The 19,675-nt window shown below is 42.4% G+C and overlaps 2 protein-coding genes across 5 annotated transcripts; one reads left to right on the forward strand and one right to left on the reverse strand.

The window, feature by feature from the left end:
• The first annotated feature begins 442 nt into the window (after positions 1-442).
• On the forward strand, positions 443-8,651 carry gnb4b (guanine nucleotide binding protein (G protein), beta polypeptide 4b). 2 transcript variants are annotated; one of them, XM_081709946.1, is made up of 10 exons: positions 443-487; positions 3,265-3,431; positions 3,557-3,595; positions 4,143-4,249; positions 4,723-4,786; positions 4,920-5,082; positions 5,255-5,321; positions 5,675-5,876; positions 6,118-6,334; positions 6,542-8,651. In XM_081709946.1, the coding sequence occupies exons 2-10, from the start codon at positions 3,375-3,377 to the stop codon at positions 6,646-6,648; spliced, it is 1,023 nt and encodes a 340-aa protein (XP_081566072.1). In that variant the 5' UTR covers positions 443-487; positions 3,265-3,374; the 3' UTR covers positions 6,649-8,651. The 2 variants fall into 2 exon arrangements, with proteins under 2 accessions (XP_081566072.1, XP_026867458.1); XM_027011657.3 differs by having other exon boundaries at positions 476-615.
• A 40-nt stretch (positions 8,652-8,691) lies between these two features.
• On the reverse strand, positions 8,692-19,259 carry mfn1b (mitofusin 1b). 3 transcript variants are annotated; one of them, XM_035520862.2, is made up of 18 exons: positions 19,144-19,259; positions 18,179-18,389; positions 17,809-17,944; positions 17,391-17,553; positions 16,883-17,007; positions 16,462-16,570; positions 15,163-15,270; positions 14,699-14,852; positions 14,298-14,365; positions 12,621-12,742; positions 12,276-12,402; positions 12,058-12,162; positions 11,732-11,834; positions 11,184-11,410; positions 10,806-10,994; positions 10,150-10,346; positions 9,877-10,011; positions 8,692-9,499 (listed from the first exon to the last, which is right to left on the reverse strand). In XM_035520862.2, exons 2-18 carry the CDS (start codon positions 18,291-18,293, stop codon positions 9,430-9,432), a joined length of 2,253 nt encoding a protein of 750 aa, XP_035376755.1. In that variant the 5' UTR covers positions 18,294-18,389; positions 19,144-19,259; the 3' UTR covers positions 8,692-9,429. The 3 variants fall into 3 exon arrangements, with proteins under 3 accessions (XP_035376755.1, XP_026867584.2, XP_081566071.1); XM_027011783.3 differs by having other exon boundaries at positions 19,139-19,257; XM_081709945.1 differs by lacking the exons at positions 18,179-18,389; positions 19,144-19,259 and having other exon boundaries at positions 17,850-17,944.
• Positions 19,260-19,675: the final 416 nt, after the last annotated feature.

Raw genomic sequence — 19,675 nt, forward strand, 5'->3', positions numbered from 1 at the left:
CAACTATATTACACTGTATTTACACATATGTTCTTTATTGTGCATAAACACTCACGGACATAGCCTCCCATTCTAAAAGGTAATCAACGTTATAACTGACGTTATGAAAACAATTTAACAATGTACCCCAACATTTTCTTCAGCGACTGTGCTAACGGGCGTAACGGATATACTTCCTGCCTCACATACCTTCGTTTTGTTGAAGCTGCCGACAGACAATACCATCCCTTTAGAGGGATGCTATATTACGATGAGATTGCTGTTAGGCACCCGTAAATGTGTTTAGAAGTAAAAACCAACCACGACGGTAAGTGAAACCCAAGCCATCTAAAATACGCTCTATAATCACTGTACATGATGTTAAGTTGTCAGAAATAAATACCGTATGCACAACACCACCACCCCCCGTCGCTGCTGTTGCCATGTTCCCATTTTCTCTATGGGTGTGGTGAAGAGACAGCTCGTTGAAAATTGAGTCGAAACCCTGGTGAGGGTGCATGGCCCTTTAAATCTCTTAAAATTGCTCAAATTAAGCATTCCGCATTGTCAGTTATTTTACCGTGGTTATTGTGTGTGGATTTTGAAGGCGGCTGAGTGACAGACCAATTGTTTCAGGTAACGTAAAGGAAGAAAACGGTCTTATTCTGTCTTGTGTTTGCGCTCGTATCTCCAGCCGTAGAACATCACTAAGCAACAAGTTAAATTATGCAACGCATTGAGCACTCTCATATTGTATATTATTGTTGAATTATGTGACGCTGGTGTTTAATAGCAGACAAATATCTAAGCTAATTAATCAGTTGGTTTAGCTACTTTGCTGTGCTCGTACATTAGGTTGTGTGCTAAGTGTTAGAACAGATTTGTCAACATGCGGCCTGTCAAGAGTCCAAAAACACTCAACTACCGTCGCTGATTTCAGTCATTTTTATTTATGCAAGCTACCTACCGAAAGAACTGGGTGTAAGCAATGCGCCTTTCGTCTTTTAAGGCTAGCGGGCTAATCGATAGGGGACTTTTTCACAGATTTTCTGAGATGTCAAAAATCTGTAATGTTCCGGAAGTTCCCGGTTAGATTGTCAAAGCAAGTGGTGTCGCGGCTGTAGCGGTATTAACTCATAACGTGGCTACTGACACGGTCTGTTTCCTTTTCTCTAAGGTGGTCATTTGGGCTGTTTCGCATGCGTTTCACAGGACACGATTAAGAAAATGACAGTATAAGATACATCGCAGGTTTTATTTATTTTTGCCTTTTTTATTGCAAAACAACACTTTCGTTTCGTGTTTCGACAGGGAGACTAACTAACCTTATACAAAAATCAAATACTTTTACTTTCGGTTTTATATTTAAAAAAAATTGGGATTGGTTGACATGTTTTTGACTTTTTGGGATCCTTCAGTTCCTCTTTATCAGTCTGACTTGGTTGGGTTTATGACACCGATTTTATTTGTAATTTTTTACAGTCGTATGAAGCGTATGAAGTGTAGCTTTTGCTAAAAACTAATGTGGTTTAATGTGCGATGTGGTTTAAGCATTTTGATATGCATATAAAGTTGCGATATGAGTAATCTTATTTTGTCCGACATCGCAGTTGACTAATCCCGACTCCTTTTAGGTACAAGCGTGCAGTGCAACGGTATTTTAATTTTGCTGCTGCCTTGCTGTGGTCATACTTTACAGATATGTGGTCAGTAACTCGCAGTAATTTTACAGATCACATTGTTATTTTAGGACAGGAGAGACCTGTCAAAACGCACGGACGTCTGCTTCACCAGCAAGGGCGCAGTATCTAGCAGGAAAAGCCTGCCGTTCCCTGTCTCAGTGCAACACTGTGTGTGTGTGTGTGTGTGTGTGTGTGTGTGTGAGAGAGAGAGAGAGAGAAAGAAAGAAAGAAAGAAAGGAGTTTGTGACTAAGTGAAGTTGTCATCTTTTAAGTGAGTTAAATCAGTATGGTGAAAGCGTGGTTGGTGAGGCGGTGCCAAGCTGCCCTACCCCACACTGGACAATAGGATACCAGTGCTCTCCATTGCTCTCTACTCTTGTCTGAGTGCTACCTTCTTGACCCTGCAGTACTGTTTTGCTGATGGCCTGGAATTCATGTTCTTGCTGTATCTGCTTCGTCTTTTCATGTTTTCATTTGCCATTTTAATGATGCTCTAGAAATGGAATTTTCTTCCACTGAATGTGTGTGGGACTGGTTTAGTTCTGGAAAGGAGGTATTTGTCAGGTTACTGCATACAGGCTGCTCCTTACTGTCCATGCTACATGCGTATTTTTATTTACTGCAAAATTGTGGGTGCGGGGTGTGAGGAGGGAGCAAGAAAATGATCACATTTTCTAAAATTTCATTTTTCTGTGGATGAAAATGCAATAATTACTTTAGGCGTTTTGCAAACCTTAATAAACCCCCAGAGCATTTCCAACACCATATGGAGAAGAATGTTTTGAATAGTAATATCCTTAATAATGTATCTTGATAGCAAAATTACATATTTGTGTATAATCTTAACACTTTAATAGCCCCGTGAGAGGAAAGGTATCCAAATAAACAGTGGAACTAAGACTCCAAAACAATAAGAAGTGAAACAGTCTAGCGCCATGTGTTTACATGTTAAACACTCCTGTGTGATCAAAGGTAACGCCAAACACGAGAAGAAGGTACTGGCTAATGATCAAAGGTCAGAGAGCGTGAGGCCGGCATCTGAGATCAGTGAGTGTAGAGTTTCAATAGGGTGGAAACCGGTGCCTTTTCACACTGATCTAAAATCAGTTCTGTGATTTTCCTTATAATGTTCATTAGAGCTGCATAATATGAACAAAATACTAGATTGCAGTTGTATTGTTGCATATAGTGATTGTGATATGCTTGCAATATATTAAAGCTTTTTCTGGTAAACTCTTGTCTGGACATGGTCAGAGAGATATTTTGAATTTATTTTGTCCAGAATTGTTATTTTGATAATGTGAATGCCCTGATTCATCACAATACCCACAGAGCATTTAGTTTTAAACATCTAAAATTGTGTACTCAGTAAAGACATTTATTAGAGGGCTTATCTACATCTACCTTCTGCAGTATCAGTCTTGCAAAAGTAATAATACTGTGATAATGATTAACAAACGATATATTGTTCAGGTACAGTGGTTATGGTTAAAACTCGAGCAGGCTGAGCTGATCCTAGGTCAGCGTGCATAGATCAATTTCAGTCCAGAATCTAGCAGTCAGCATTATTATGCAGTCCCCTGAAGCCTCTGTTGTTTTACAGCCCTCTCCGTGTAAAAGCCTGTCTGAAGGGCTTTGGTCTGTGTCGCAAGTCCCAGCTGGTCATTTCCTGCGTGGGTGTGGGTCACAGCCCAGTTGTGTCACACAGGGGCCATGAGTGAACTGGAACAGCTTCGGCAGGAAGCTTCGCAGCTTCGCAGTCAAATCCAGGTAAGGGAGCGTGGTTACGGGACCACTACAGTCATTTGGATGATGTTGGGTATTTGGGGATAATTTTTCTCTCAGTACCAGCTTTTGTGAATTCTGTTGCGTTACACTTTGTGTTTTGTTTACAGGATGCCAGAAAGGCTTGTAGTGACTCCACCCTTTCACAGGTATGTTGACACAGTTATGTGTACATTAGCTTAAATAAAATAAGCACCATGAATTAGCTGGTTCTAGTCATCCTTATTGTCATCAGGATGATGGAATATTTCAACTCATTTTTGAAAGTCATTTTTGTTAGGTGTCTGTGTTCTTTGCTGAAGGCATGGACTTGTCCCAGTTTGGTACCATGAATAGTACATTTACAGCATTTAGCTGACACTTTTATCCAAAGCAGCTTATAATTATGACTGAGTGCAACTTCAGCAATTGAGGTTTAAGGGCCTTGCTCAGGGGGCCCAACAGTGGCATCTTGACATCTTGATGGGGCTTGAACCAGAAACCTTTCAATTACAAGTCAAATACCTTAACCACTGAGCTACCACTGCCCTTTAATACACATAAAGCTCAAACTCTGACACTGTAAAAAGCCCAACAAACATAATCATATCGTCTCCCTGTTTTTCGCCTGTGCCAAATCTGTGTGTCGTGTGTGTGATGTAGTAATGCAGCCTGTGTGACGTATTAATGCGTCCAGTCATTGTATTTGTCTGTCAGATCACAGCTGGTCTGGAGTCAGCAGGAAGGATACAGATGAGGACCAGACGCACACTTAGAGGCCATCTAGCCAAAATCTACGCCATGCACTGGGGCAGCGACTCAAGGTGTGTGTGTGTGTGTGTGTGTATGCATGTAAATATGTTTGTGCGCACATTTTATTTATTTATTTTTTATTTCTACAGTCATTGACATTTTGCTGGTCATACTGTTACTGGACACCACCCTGTTCCCTACTGAGATGGACCTCTGTTCCCTGCAGAGTGTGAGATAGGAGGAGTGTGTGTGTTTGTGTGTGCGCACACATGTAGGCAGGGAATGCCTGTCCATGTCTCTCTGAACCAGGGGGGCCTTTTAGATAACTCAGAGGTGATGAATATTACATGAAACAGCACTCTCAAAGCAGGGCCTGGGGCTGCTCTGTCTGTGATCAGTGAAAAAATTGGATGTTGCACCAGTTCCACACAGTGAAAGTTTTGCATTTATTACAACATTTCTCACAAACTAAATGCAGAGTTCTGTTTAGAGCCTCTGCGGTTTGTGTGGTACACATCTGTGGTTCTTATGCTTTTATGTTTAGGTTACTTGTCAGTGCTTCCCAAGATGGTAAATTAATCATATGGGACAGCTACACAACAAACAAGGTAATGTAAGGTCTGGGTCACTCAGCCTGCCTGGATCTTTTGTATTCATATTATTTGACGAGAATTGTGACAAGATACAGTAGATGTCGTTACGTTCTGCTGCACATTGGCTTGTGTATGCATCGTTTCTCAGGTTCATGCCATCCCGCTGCGCTCCTCCTGGGTCATGACCTGCGCCTACGCTCCCTCAGGCAACTACGTAGCCTGCGGAGGCCTGGACAACATCTGCTCCATCTACAGCTTGAAGACCCGCGAGGGCAACGTCCGTGTCACCAGAGAACTGCCCGGACACACAGGTGAAGGCCCGCCCATGGACACGCCTCCCACAGTGCGAGTGGCGCATACTCAAGATGTGCTTTCACCCGTTTCTTTAAGGGATGTTCCAGTCCCCCTGGGCATGTGGACAGTAGGGAGCAAGGCATGTTCACTTGCTAACTATTTGCCATTTTTGCTTGCTTTTGTCTACAGGGTATTTGTCCTGCTGTCGCTTTCTCAGTGACAACCAGATTGTCACCAGCTCTGGAGACACCACATGGTGAGTTGATTGCAGATTGTGCTTTGTGTTCTGTTTATTCAGTTAATCAGCAACAAATATGACAATAGTGGACTTGCGAGTTAAGGTATCTCTAAGACAGGCTGAAGAATGGAATTCATGACAAGTCAAGGATACCTTAAATATAACAATTTTTTTAGTATACTCCTTAAGAGGCTCAGAAGTTTTAGAGAGATTTTCTGATTGGTTATAAGCAGACCATAGCAATTTTTAGGTGCTTATTACAGAATACAGGACAGTCAGAGAGAGTCCGGGACAGTCAGAAAATCGTCTCTGTCAGCTTTAACCGGACGTTTTTGCAGAATCATAGCTGACTGATTGCTCTGGGCCTCCAGCTCACTGTGGGACATCGAGACGGGCCAGCAGGCCGTTACATTCACAGGCCACACGGGCGACGTGATGAGCCTGTCACTCAGCCCAGACTTCAAGACCTTTGTGTCGGGTGCCTGTGACGCTTCCTCCAAGCTATGGGACATCCGTGACGGCATGTGCAGACAGACCTTCCTAGGCCACGTCTCTGACATCAACGCCGTCTGCGTGAGTCTTCAGCGGGACACCAGCATTTAGCAGATTTTATAGATTTAGTGTCTCAACAAGTGTGGCACTTAAGAAGTCAAACCACTGAATTAATGTTTATTTCAGATGAGTTTGGAATGGTTTTTTTGCTTTGCTTATTTTTATTTAGATGTGTCTTCAAGGTGTCTAGGTTTCTCTTCTTGTTTCTTCATTACATGAGCTGCAGTCTTGTAGACTGATACTGAGTCCTCTGATGTTGTAGTTTTTCCCCAATGGGAAGGCCTTCGCCACTGGCTCGGACGACGCCACCTGCAGGCTGTTTGACCTGCGCGCTGACCAGGAGCTCATGATGTACTCCCACGACAACATCATCTGCGGCATCACCTCCGTGGCCTTCTCCAAGAGTGGCCGCCTCCTGTTGGCCGGCTACGATGACTTCAACTGCAACGTCTGGGACACGTTGAAGGGCGAGCGCGCAGGTGAGGCGATCAGTCATTACTGCACTTTTATTTTGTATGGTTCTTTAGTAATATGTGTGCATATGCTACTATAATTTCTATAATTTAGATTTAGGTTAGGTCATAGCTGCAAATGTTTGGTATGCTGTTGAAGCACAAGGGGACCAGGTGAAACCACAGTGAGCCTGCAGATTTTTGCATTTCAAACCCCTCCCGGTCCCTCCCCAGGTGTCCTGGCTGGTCACGACAACAGGGTCAGCTGCTTGGGCGTGACCGACGATGGTATGGCTGTGGCCACGGGCTCATGGGACAGTTTTCTCAGAATCTGGAACTGAGCGCTCGGTGCTGGACCCCACGGAGGGACTGACCGTCTGCCTCCCCACTACAGTTCTCGGTTGTGAGAATGCTGCTCTTTTTCTACCTTTCCACATCGCACCTTTTGTATTCATATATTACAACACATTCCTGTGAAGAGGCCAAGCTGACTTAAGAGAGGTCAGACAGTAGGTTATTGAGAATACACAGAAGCATCATTGTGTTATATACATTCTGTACATATATATGTATATGAATATAAATATGGTATATATGTACAGCAAATTGTGTGTATATGCCATATATATATGTGCTTACACAATGGTAATGTATATATTTTTGTAGCTAATTCCAACCCATTAGCTAGTTTTCAGATGTTTCATTTATATTCTATTTGAAGTCCATATGATGGTATAAAGCAGGACGTTCTCATGAACTGGACAAATGCATAAAACATGTCCACATACACATACATAAAATAGGCTTAGAATAATGATTTGTGTTTTGTTTTTCACTTGGTTATCAAAGCACTCTCCATTAGTGCCTGCATTCACTTGGGAATTTTAAATGGAATAATAGTAAGGATCAATTTCTGAACTATCAGTAAGAAGGAAATGGCATGGCTACTCTCTGTAAAGACGTTCTGGGTCTTGTGGACTGCACATATCAGCTAATTAAGTAGGAAAGTCTACAAAATGTTTTTGTTGTTATGGTGGGAGATATTTTTGGATAAACTGGCATGTACTAATATATTGCTTACCATATATGTTATGGTAAGCAGTATAGTGATACCACACAGTTTTACACTGATGTAACAGGGATCACCCAAAGAACAGCAAGGTGCTCTGGGATTCTGTTGCCATCCACAACCCTGTCAGCGCTGTGAATGGGCCAAAAATTAGGCCAATGTTGCTTTTCTTTGACAAAACCATTCAGACGTTTCTAAACATCTGCAGCAGTGCCACTAAGAGTATTTGGAGAATCTTTTTAGTTCACTGCCACTCATACACCCAATAGAAACAGTATTGTCATTCATAGAAACAACTGTAGGTAACGGAGTTGACCTATGATTTTACTGAGATAGATAAAAAAAAATACAAATAAAAATATAGATAGATAGATAGATAGATAGATAGATAGATTTGTGTGACCAAAAAGGTCGAGTTCACAACAGGGTTGGTTGTTTTAGTTGTCAAACTCTACGTCTACCACAGTAAATTAACAACACTATAAATACACTGGTCAGACGGCTGCACCTTACTCCAGGATTCAGATCATCATTGTTTTATCAGGGTATAACAGCAGCAACCAAGGGAACTATAAAATTCAGTTTTAATGTGAATGGTTTTCCACGTTACACATGCCTAGCAGTACAATACGACTGGACTCTCCCGAAATGGCTTAATGGAACTAGGGTCAGTCAAAAATGGCCATTTTGTATAAGAAACCAGGCATTCAGTTTAATCATATTTACATCAATCATAATGTTCATGGTCAAAACATCTAACCTGTCTGCACTGACCGCATTTGAGGGCTTTTCTCAATCATTTATTCACCTAACAAGTGAGTGTCCCGGGACAGACTGGGCTAGGATGCACGTCATGTGCATTTAGCCAACACTGCTCCTTAAGTATTTGGTGTATCACAACAGTGTTTAAGTGAAGATCTGACAGCATCCATAGTTGAGATGCTCAAGTGTTTGCCTGCCCCGACCTGTGAAGCTGGGAGTGGCCACCAGGAATGGGGCTAATTTTCCCAGAGACATTAACACACCACAGTGAAATTGTGCTGAGCAGAAATAAGTATTAGCAAATTTTTATTTTACATTTTTTTGTCAGCCAGTAACACCAGGGCTTTAATTCCTTGACACCTTTTGTAGTGCCATGTTGTGAACTAATCATTTGTTAAGAAATGATTTTTATAGTCTTGCCGGTTTTTGGTATATGTACAGTGGCTTAGTGGTGATGGTATGTTGCCATAAGTTGATATTGTATTCAATAATAAAAAAAAGCTTTTAACAAAATCTGTTTCTCAATCTCTAATGAAACAAGATAGCCAAATAATTAATATGCATCAATGTAACCATGTAATATTTATTTGCATTTTCTTTTGTAAAACTGAGTGATGAGGCATTTAATTTATTTATTTTTTAAACAAAGACATGTCGAAGAAAGTTTTTACAATGGTTCAGAATCATAGAAAGGTTTCCAATATATAGAAAACATGAATTGTGATCGAAAGGCTAGCTACAAAATACAGTTCCTTAGTGAGAACACTTTCTGAACTTGGTTGAGCTTTTGCTTTTTTATAAAACAAGGCTTGAAAAAGACAAATTTCATGTCAGCTGGATATGAACAAAAGTAGTTTGGCTTTGTTCTCTATAAATGCAGTTTATAGTTAGTTTGTGAACAAGTGTCATGTAGTCAACTGTCTAGCAGCGTTCCACTCCTACGTGAAGACTTCATTTGCCATTTTTGTGTACAGTAGTACCATCATACGTTATTTGTAACTGAATACCATATCATGACAGATTTAACTTAAACACCACAACCAAATTTAACTAAAATAATTCATTATAAGCAAATCTAAAACCAACCGTTTAGATTTAAACAGTTTAACTGTGTCTTAACTGTTTTTCAACCCTCTTTAGCCATCCCTCTTTAAAGTGCTCGTGCAGCTATCCACATGTCTCCTGTGAGCGCCCCGTAGTGGACTCAATTAAATCAACCTGAACTTCGTCTCCCACGGGGCCAGGACAATCGCTGTAACCGAGGAGCTGCTGGTGTGAATAGGACCACAGTTCAGAGTTGTGGCTGGAGATACTGGCTGGTGAAGCTCTCCAGTTGCGTCTCCAGATCCGTGGCTTTGTATCTGGAAACAGAAAGAATAGAAACATCGTCTCTTGTGCTAGATCCACCATTATCTTAATCCATAGGTAGGATAAGTTAATGAATGTTTTTTTTCTGCATACAAAAGTGCAATAGTTCAGAGAAAATGCCATTATGGAAAAGATACCCCAATTTCTTGTCAGGGCAAGAAAAAAAAATGCTTAGTCATTTTTACACTGTACATGGACATTAATTAACAGCAATATAGGAACATTCAGTGTGGTCTCCCAGAGACAATCGCTGATTAAATGTACTAGCAGTTAGCAGTTGTAGTGTTTTGAATATTGCCCTTGCTGCCGGGGTGTGTGTTGCAGTCTCAACGTGCCGGTGTGGTGAGCACAGTGCGCTCAGTGCGCTCACCTGAGTGCTTTTGAGCAACTCTGAACAGCCTCCAACTGCTGGATCTTCGTGGTCAGCCGACTGATGTCACGCTCCAGCTCGAGCTGGGTCACGTCCACCTGCTGGCACAGCCGGGCAAAGTTGGTGGCCATCTCCCTGCAGGACACAAACCCACACTCAATGCTGCACACCACCGTTTGGGATTTGAACGGGCACATCCTCTGATCTCTAACCTACAGTCCCTATAGTGCTTTTCTGGTACTGAGGGACGTGAGGCAGGGCCAGGATACTTACTGCTGGACCTGGTGGCTGCAGTTTGAGCTGGTGAAACTGATGATCATGTGGAGTTTCTCAGTAGCATAATCCACAAACTGCTTCTTCAGAGCCCTCTCCTTGGCCTTGGTGGTCCAGGTGAGCTTCTCGTACAGGTAGAGCAAGCCGTAAAGACTCACCGACAAAGCGATGACTCTCCAGCCTATCGTCCTCCACACCTGAATGGAGAGGATAGAGACAGAGGGCGGTCACTAAAACACTGGGGTCTCAAACCCTGGGCAAGGAATGCAAAATAAAATCCCCTTGTTCTAAAACTACCCTAAATATAAAAACAATATAAAGCATGTGTTTAAAGGACCAATGCGTCATTTTTATTACAAAAATGTAGAAAACTATTTATGAATGTGATTATTTTTACATTTTTTTCTAAAAAGTGTAGCTCAAAAGAAATGAACAATCTTTGTGAACCACTTTATGTTCCCCCACAGGGATGTTTAAAAGAAATTTAGAACAGTATCTCTGAAACATCCAGTATAATGTATAATATCAGTAGAATGGTTGTTTCATAATGAAAAAATATTACTTACTGCTCCTTTAAAGGAAAAAACAAAACGTCAAGCATTCCAAACAACTTCCCACAATGTGCTGCTGTATTCTTGGATTAGAGTATCACATACCACCCCTCCAATGATGACCACGCCCATGGAGGTGCGTGACGTGATTGAGGCAAAATTGGTAGCCATGGACACCATGAACTCCTCTTGGGTCATCACCCCCTGTGGCTGGCCTGGGGTGCCAGGGGCTTGAGGGGGCAGAGCCTGGACCATGGTGCCACCAGCTGGGGTGGTGGCCACGGACCGTGGGAGCTGAAAGAAATGAACCAGTGAAATCAGGAAAACTAGACCAGTTGTAAGGGGCCGTAGCATGTAATAATGAAGCCTTGCTTTATGTTCTCTGTGGACCGCTGCTCTATGTTCTCATCAGCAGACATTTGTCAAATATGTGGAATATGAATGTACCATAAATATCCAATTTCTTGGTGCAGTTAAGTTTACCTTTAAGTTCTGGTCTACCAGTGCAAGGGCCCGTTTGGCATTAGCTGGGCCGAGGAAGCGGCTGACCAGGGCCGTCCAGCCTAGAGAGAACTGAAACTCAATGTTCTCCTGGAAATCAGCGCAGAGCACGGCGCAGTTCAGGTCATAGCTGAGGTTGAACTGCTTGTTGGGAATCAGCATGTGGATCTGGCTCTGAACAGCAGGGGGCAGCAGAGGCTGCAAACACTCTGTTAGGACAGTGCACGCACACACACACACACACACACACACACACACACACACACAGTGACCCATGGCCATTCCTAGGCACTTTCACAGGAATCTCACAGAATGTTGACAGCTAGTCCTGAACTAAGACAGACTAACAGGAGAGACCCAACACACACACACAAACAAAAAAACCTTTTAAAAATGAGTTAAAGAAACAACTCTTGGCTGAAAATGTAAATAATACAATTTAGTATAATTAAATAATAAAAATTTCCATATTGCTATCACATTTCTAACACTATATCAGTATTAGACTTTTGGTGTAGACAGGCACATACCAATCATGTCTTTCTGAGAGGCCTGCACTGAAGCGTTGACCGCGTCGGAGCAGCGGAAGGCCAGGTTCTTCCCCATGCCTTTCTCCACATGACTGAGCAGTTCCTGAGAAAAAAAAGGACAAAGTACACATGTTCAACACTTAATTCACACACTGAAAGAAGGGCCTTTGCCTCCATCTGATCTGCAAAAAACAGAAATCAAGGAACAGGGGCCATAACTGACCACACCGTGAAGCCGCGCCACCCACTTCAACTGATACAGATTGTGTATTTAAAATCATTCCCACAATGCACAAGCTCTTTTGGGCCTGAGGAGATCAACTCACCGATTTGTATCTCTTGAGCACGTGGGGGGATGGGTGGAAGTCTGAGCAAAACTCATCTATGAGCACAGAGAGTCGACAGATCTCCTCTGCCATGGCATTAGACACCTTATACACACACACATACACACACACGTCCAGTTTCGCAGTCAGCCCAACACATCTAAAGGTTGCTCAAGCTACAGTTGCTATGGAAGACAAGTGAACGAACAGGCACGCACTTGGTTCTCCACCTCCTTTGTCACAATCTTGATTTTCTTCTTGATGTCCTGAATGAGGAAGTTGAGCTGATTGCGGACGAACTCCAGATGGTCCATCAGAGAATCTCGCTCTTCCATAGATGCCACCCTGACAACGGACACCAGAGTTGAGGTGACAGGAACAAAACAAGTCCTGAGGACGCGTGCCACTGACCACTCTGCTGACTGGACATAACAGAGTACAGATGAACACGAATCAGTAAGATTTTAAGCCTTACTCTGAATTCCACAAGGGCCATCTTAATGACAAAATTAATGAACTTTTAAACAAAAGCCCGAGAGTTAAACATATAGAGTGGGACCTACCTCTTCTTAGAGGCTGCGATGTGGATTTGATCCATGATGCCTTTGACATTTTCAATAATCTGCTTTGCCCTGATTGTGTGCTGCTCAAACTTTGTTTTCACTGCTGACTGCGAGATACACTCCTGCGAGGTGCCACACACACGCGTGCACATGTTACTGGGATGGCGGCCTGCTGCTGCAAATCGTACAGGACTGAGGAAGAGGAGGATGAGGAAGAGCAGCAGCAGGTCCGGACGATCACACCAGTAGCCCCGTGCCTCATCTCACAGCAACACATACCATCACAACAGGGCAAACCAATTCAGAAAGCAAAACATTCAAAACAAGTCAAACACAAATTAAACTTTCAAACAAAGGTACCAATGGGACACAATATGGCACTGAACAGAAATTAAACATTGTGCTGCATCTTACTAAACATCGGCAGCAAACCATTTGAGCAGTGAATAGAAAGAACACGTCGTAAAGTCATAAAATGCGAGGCAACTTAAACGCAAAAGCAATGAAGCAGCGGCGGCAAAAAAGGGTGAAAGGGAACTGAGGAGACTGAGGCATCCTCGCCTTAGCAAATCTAGACTTCAGCAATGAACACACAGCTCGAGTGGAAAGGGGCACACTGGGAGGCCAAGGGACTGGGCTGCCTTGGTCAGAGCTGGCTTGGCAGGGAAAAGACTGGCAGAGCAATTTGTGAAAGAAGACCAAGATGGTCATAACATATCCGGCAGAGCACGGATGTGTGCCAGTTTCCCAAAATCACCATAATTTAAAGATGCCAACTCACTGGCTGACATACTCCATCAGGCAACTTGCAGTAAAAGCTGTACATCAGTAAATGGATTCGTAACTTGGACATATGGAGCCAACTGCTTACATGTCCTGCACTGTGAATCTTTTCCCATCTTGAAACTGTATCTGTCCCCCAAGTTCACTTGTAATTAATTAAGGTTAAATGAACCCCACAAACTATCAAAATACAGAAAGCTGACTGTGCTCAGTGCAGGGAAATGTGTTGTACTGCAGACATGTGTTAAGAGTGTAATGAGGATTGGTCAGAGGACACAAAACTAAACACTAATACCCATTTCAAGCCACCAGAAATCTCTGTGGTTAGACATGTTTTAGTTTTAAACAAATCAGGATCCATGCAGGTTAACAGCTTCTGGTTGGAATATCTATGCAGCTCTGAAGAAACATTCACTGGAGTCTCTGCTGAACACTTATCCTGCATCAGTGTCCTTAAACCTGGCCTCTAATTATTTAGACACATTAATATCTCACTACTTTTAAGCCTAGTCAGACCATGTCCATGTCATTAGTGGAAACGGGAAGATATTTCACATTAAAATTCAGGATTACACTTCTACAACTTTAAATCAAGGGATTTAACTCTAGTTCCAGGCAGTCACTGTCCTCTACAGCTTGAGGACTTTCCTACTGTAACACATTTGACTCCACTGAAAAAAAAGCAGAACACTCCTGCTACAGACCACCACCCCAAACAGGAGCAGAGCACTCCCGCTTCACACCACCACCCCTAACACGAGGAGAGCACTCCCGCTTCACACCACCACCCCTAACACGAGGAGAGCACTCCCGCTTCACACCGCCACCCCGAACACGAGGAGAGCACTCCCGCTTCACACCTCCACACCAATGCAGATGCAGTCCGACACTTGCCTCAAACGTCCTCTCAAAATTCTGGAACTCCTTCAGCCTCTCCTGGAAGCCGTCTGCTAAAGCTCCACCTGGAATCAAACACCACCACTTCATCACAACATCGTGGAATATACACTACCAGCACAAAGGCATGCCTGAGGCAAAAGTCAGGTGCAAACGCTAGGTCAGTTTAGTGTGCACAAGGCAATAGCGTTGGAGCGAACCACTTCGACAAGGCCATATGCTTCTAAAAAAGCCCTGTTATTTCTAGATCTCCTGCCCACAGTCAGGACTGCACCAAACATGAAGCAGTTACACTGCGTCTGAGGCTAAGCTTGGACAGCACTCAGGTGCGTCCGCGAGCGTTGGTCTGGTGTGGGATGGCGAGCGGCCCGTGAACCCAGGGCTGGCCTCTGGCTTACCGGTCTCTGGCATACCCTGGGCCCGCTGCATTCTGGAGTTCAGCACCTCTTTAGCTGAGACGAAGAAGATGCGGTTTGACGCCTGCTCATGCTCCACCACCTTCAGCTCCTCCACCAGGAAGTGCACACAGCGGTCTGTGTGCTGCTTACGTACCTGATGCCGTGGACGGGGCTTAGCATTAGCAACATGATCGCAACTACTGGCAAAGGCTTACACCCTGATGCTCAGTCCAAGCCCTCAGGACAAGATCTGGTCCAGGATTTTTTACTCACTGAACAATTGGGTTCACTGACTGGCCAATGTGTTCTCACACTTGACTTACTGGAATTAAAAGGTGGAGAGGAAATCTGTAAGGACAGGTCATCAAGGAACAAGGACTGAGCAACAGGGATTTAAACAACGGCAACAAAGCAAGGAATCTAAAATCTGTAACGAGAGATCATAACGCACGAGGGGCACTCACATCCTCCATGTATTCCGGTTCAGAGGCTGAAGCATCCCAGCGGTTATTCAGGATGAAGATGTTGGGCTTCGAGAGACGCTCGTTCACTTTATGGAAGAAGTGCTTCTCCTTTAAGGGCAGAAACCGGGCAAGCCTAGATGGGTTAGGCTCTACAGCTATAGTGTTTTCACAACAAAAAGGAGGACAACCCCCCCCCCCCCCCTTCGACCAGCTAAGAGAACCACACAAACAGATCATGGAAAGGAGGGACATCTGCATAGCCCATCTTATCTGAGGAGAAGCGCTTCAAGGTCAAGCCCTACAGCCCAAGCTAAAAAGCTTTTAAAGATTGTTCCTTTGTCCAGCAATCCATGCAATGACCTTACTGAAAGTCTGAATTTTAAAAACTTTTTAAAAAAAACATGATCAAACAATAGCCTGAAGGTAATATTTATCTAGTGTGCATAGATGTGTTGCGATAACTAGAGTGAAAGTGTTAGCATAAAGACCCATAAAACATGGTATTTTGATACATACAGACTGGACAATCTGACTGGAGCTCCTAGCTGCAAGCTGTACATTTTAGGAAAATATGATTTTTGTTGTATTCGGTTTACAGTAAAATATGTTTATTTTTAGCAACACGAACAGGATACATGCAGTAAAACAATATTCAAAGTCAAATTTATTTATATAGTGCTTTTTACAACAGCTATTGCAATTTACTTGGTTCCAACAATAGAACAATGCTCACTACCTAATCAAGAATTCATTTTGATGTCCAATGTTGTTACAAGTTACTTTACAGACACACATAAACCAAACATGGCAACAACTGTTAATTTAGCTATTTTAGAGATCTAAACCAACTAACCCTGGCAGCTAGTAGCTCACCTATAAGCCTGTGAAATTGCCACAGTGGCCTAAGCATGCCAGTCATTCTCCAGCTGGTCAAAACAGAGTAGGGGCAAAGCTTGAGTTCTCCAGCCCTGGTCAACCAATCAGTATGCAGAACAGTGTTCCCCCTCCCACCACACCACAGAGGGCAAATGCTTGGTACTGTATTGTTACTGCCATGTTACACCCAAGAGTAAACCTGTAACATTACATACCCCCACAAGTGAAACTTGCATGACAGTCACATGAAATTTAGAAAATCAACTACCAAATCTCTATTTTTAGGAAACATCCATAATATATAAATCAAATATAAAGTAAATACCGCTATAAAAAATCCCAACATTTTCCACTTACTAGATTTTTTCCTTCACGGGCTGTTAATTTCAGATAAACATGAAGCTTACATTAGAAATATCTCACCGTGTTCATTAGTGTGGATTCTGAGTTGGCCACCAGCACAAACACATCTGCATCCAGACAGAACTTGTCGATCCAGCTGTCCAGCTCCGTAGTAACATCAGTGCCAGGGCTGAAGCAGAGGCGAGAAAGATCAGCTTCCTTGGCCGACGCTGAACTTGGTCACTACCCAACACGGAGTTGACTATACACAGCTCAAAGCAACACCAGCAGCTCACGCAGCGCAACACAGATTTAACAGGATGTCTTGGGATCTGCGTTTGCATAACTGTGCACGACTGCCCATGAACAGGTGCACAGATTGCACCGAGAGCCAAGATGAAAAGCAATGAAAGGCACTAGACAGTGAAATTACTGAATGCACTGAGACACAGAGACATCTGCAAAATAAAGTACACACACAGATACAGTTTAAAAAGCCCACCTGTCCATGAGAACAAGGTCATCTCTCAATAGGGCACACTTTGTCTTGGGCCAAAAAACCTTGACCAGACAGCCAGCATCGAGGCTCTCATCCATATGCAGTGCATGGGCCAGCTGATTGACTGTCTGCAGGCCACAGGCAAATCACACGTCAATGCAGTTGCACAAACAGAACAATCAGCGAAGATTAGCTTTGTTATACTTCATATGGTGATGTGAGCTTCCCTGTGGCCTGGGTTGCAGAAGGCTAAGATTACTAGTCTGTCATCATAAACCCCCACACACCCAGGTGTTGGAGCAGAGTCAGTGAGAACAACAGAGTTCCAGTCCAAAATACACCTGGATACTCTGGCATCACAGGCGTTTTGTCATTTGTTTTTACTTGAATAAGACAGCATATGATTTAAATAAATCAGTATATACTTCTGTACAAGGCTTACAATGCAATAATATGATGATGTTCCTCCTTACTACAGAAGTCCATTCCAAATGGAGATGGACACCCTCACCTTAATGCTCTTCTCCTCCTCTGATCCGTCTGTCTTCAGAAAAGCCTTGTCGTCATCTGTGCCTTCAACGCTGAGAAAGCAGTTGGTTGTGTGCCCAATACCACTGGGAAGCACTCGGTCCCGCAGCATGGCATTGATAACTGTGCTTTTGCCATTGCTTGTTCTGGGCAAGCGATAAAACAGAGAAACACTCAAGTAAATTAAACCCTATTCTGTCAAGGGCCAAAAACTCCAAATTATAAAAGGTACAGCTGCAGAAATTTCCTGGCCTTCGTTAGAGAACACATTTTCTAAATCGCAAATAGGCATTTTGATTAAAAACTACATAACCCTGTCATGTGTAATTCTGTTACAGCTGCAGTATCACAGGGCAAAGCTTTAAGTCAAAGGTGAGCATCATATGATTAAGACAGTTCACCTGCCAAAGAAGGCCACTTTCATATGCCTGCGAGCAAGCACCTCTTTGATGACCTCCAGTTTGTTAGTGTATGCTTCTATCTCCGTCAGCTGAGTCCTCTTTGCAATCTGCTCCAACGATTCATTTCGACATGTATCTGTTGACAGTATGAAAAGCAGATGCAAACAAACAGCGAGAAGTACTACAGACAGACATGCACACATATACAATTTATATATATATATATATATATATATATATATACATATATATAAATAAACATACACACATACTATATATGCTTTAAACAAAAGTTCAGCTGTACACTATGCTCTCCAAACCCACACCACCATTAAATTATTTTTTACATGACCGATGTACTTAATCTCACCATTTACAAACTTTGAGCCCTCTTCAACGTAGCTAAGCAGCTGCTCAAAAACTTCACATATCTTCTTTTTGGCCAGTACAAAGTGCTTGAGTGGAGAGCGGTCATCTTGGTCCATTTCTCTACCTTCAAGCTACATCAAACCAAGACTTTGCCACTGATTGTGTTTTTACGTCGGCTTACTTTGTAAGTCCTCACACAAGACGCGCCAAATCTGTAGAAGTGAAAATGTAGTTTAATTTGAACATTCTCTTTTGATACTTATCATGATTAAATACATATGATGATTATTTCTGTTTAGTGTTGTAGACTATCTAGCGTCCTGAAACACCAGTAAACGATTGTGTTCACAAGCTCACAACTTCCACGGACGTCCGAAGTAAAATTAAAATCACAATACGCTGGTCGGCCGGATAAGATGCACTATTGTAAACCGAAATAAAATCCACCATAACATGCAAAATCACGTGTTTTTGTCATCCGTAATATATATTCGTTAGTGAATTATTAGGTAGTTAACATAACTAATTTGCTGTTTACACTAAACTCGGACGCCGAATGAGTTTGTTTCAGAAAGGCCAATGTACATCTTACAAGTATTAGCCATGACACCGAAGTATTTTTTTTATTATTTGGTTAAGCAACAAAATATAATTGCTGATGCTCAACCTTAGACAACTAGCTAGCGCTAGGATAAATATCTATATAAAATAAACCATACCGGAAAAAACTACGCTAGTCTCAGCAAGACAGCCAGCTAACCGCAGGTATCGTGAAATTCATGACCCAACGTCATTGCTAACAGCTAGCTAGCTAGCAGTCTCAGTGACTAAAAATACGGCTAGCTAGCTGGTTAGCATGGTCGATGTCGGTTAATTTATAACAATTCAAGAACGTATTGTATATTAACTAAAGACAAGGAGCGCTGCACAATGCTTAAGATTATGATAAATTAATAAGTACCTCACCAAATCAGAGAGTGAATTTATCCCACATTAACATTCAGACAGCACCAACTAACCGAATAATTTGACCTAGTACAAGGCATAGACCACAAATGAAACCTTGCGCTCTTTTCAAAATAAAAGATTGAAACGCTGACTGTGTGGCGTTAGAGCGTACGTAAGTTAAAAGCGTAACATAAATGAACACAGATAATAAATAAATAATAATATACCAAATTTCGCATACTGTTTGATAATGAAAGCGTGAGTATACTTGCTGAAATAGAGTTATTATGTATTATTAATATGTCCAACTCTGATTAATTTCAGAAATATGCATGCGTCTAAAAAAGTTAATGTGCTTCAAAAGTATAAATAAATACAATGATGGCTCTTCTGTCTACTGGCTATGAAAAGACAGCAGAAATACTCAAAAATGACTTTGATATCATACTGGCTTCGTCTAATGAGTAATATGACGAACGTATGTTACAAACTATATATAAATATGCAAAGGGTAGGCGTGAGTTCTTAATAGACAGTATGATAAAATAGA

Source organism: Electrophorus electricus, chromosome 3 (assembly GCF_041902795.1).
Source record: "Electrophorus electricus isolate QZ-2024a chromosome 3, ASM4190279v1, whole genome shotgun sequence".
NCBI lineage: Eukaryota > Metazoa > Chordata > Actinopteri > Gymnotiformes > Gymnotidae > Electrophorus > Electrophorus electricus.

Coding starts and splice junctions, on each gene's coding strand:
- gnb4b (XM_081709946.1), top strand. CDS start 3,375: ATGAGTGAACTGGAACAGCTTCGGCAGGAAGCTTCGCAGCTTCGCAGT. Junction 3,596..4,142: donor GTGACTCCACCCTTTCACAG/GTATGTTGACAC, acceptor TTTGTCTGTCAG/ATCACAGCTGGTCTGGAGTC. Junction 6,335..6,541: donor GTTGAAGGGCGAGCGCGCAG/GTGAGGCGATCA, acceptor GTCCCTCCCCAG/GTGTCCTGGCTGGTCACGAC.
- mfn1b (XM_035520862.2), bottom strand. CDS start 18,293: ATGGACCAAGATGACCGCTCTCCACTCAAGCACTTTGTACTGGCCAAA. Junction 10,995..11,183: donor TGGTAGACCAGAACTTAAAG/GTAAACTTAACT, acceptor CATTTCTTTCAG/CTCCCACGGTCCGTGGCCAC. Junction 9,500..9,876: donor AGTTGCTCAAAAGCACTCAG/GTGAGCGCACTG, acceptor TTCTGTTTCCAG/ATACAAAGCCACGGATCTGG.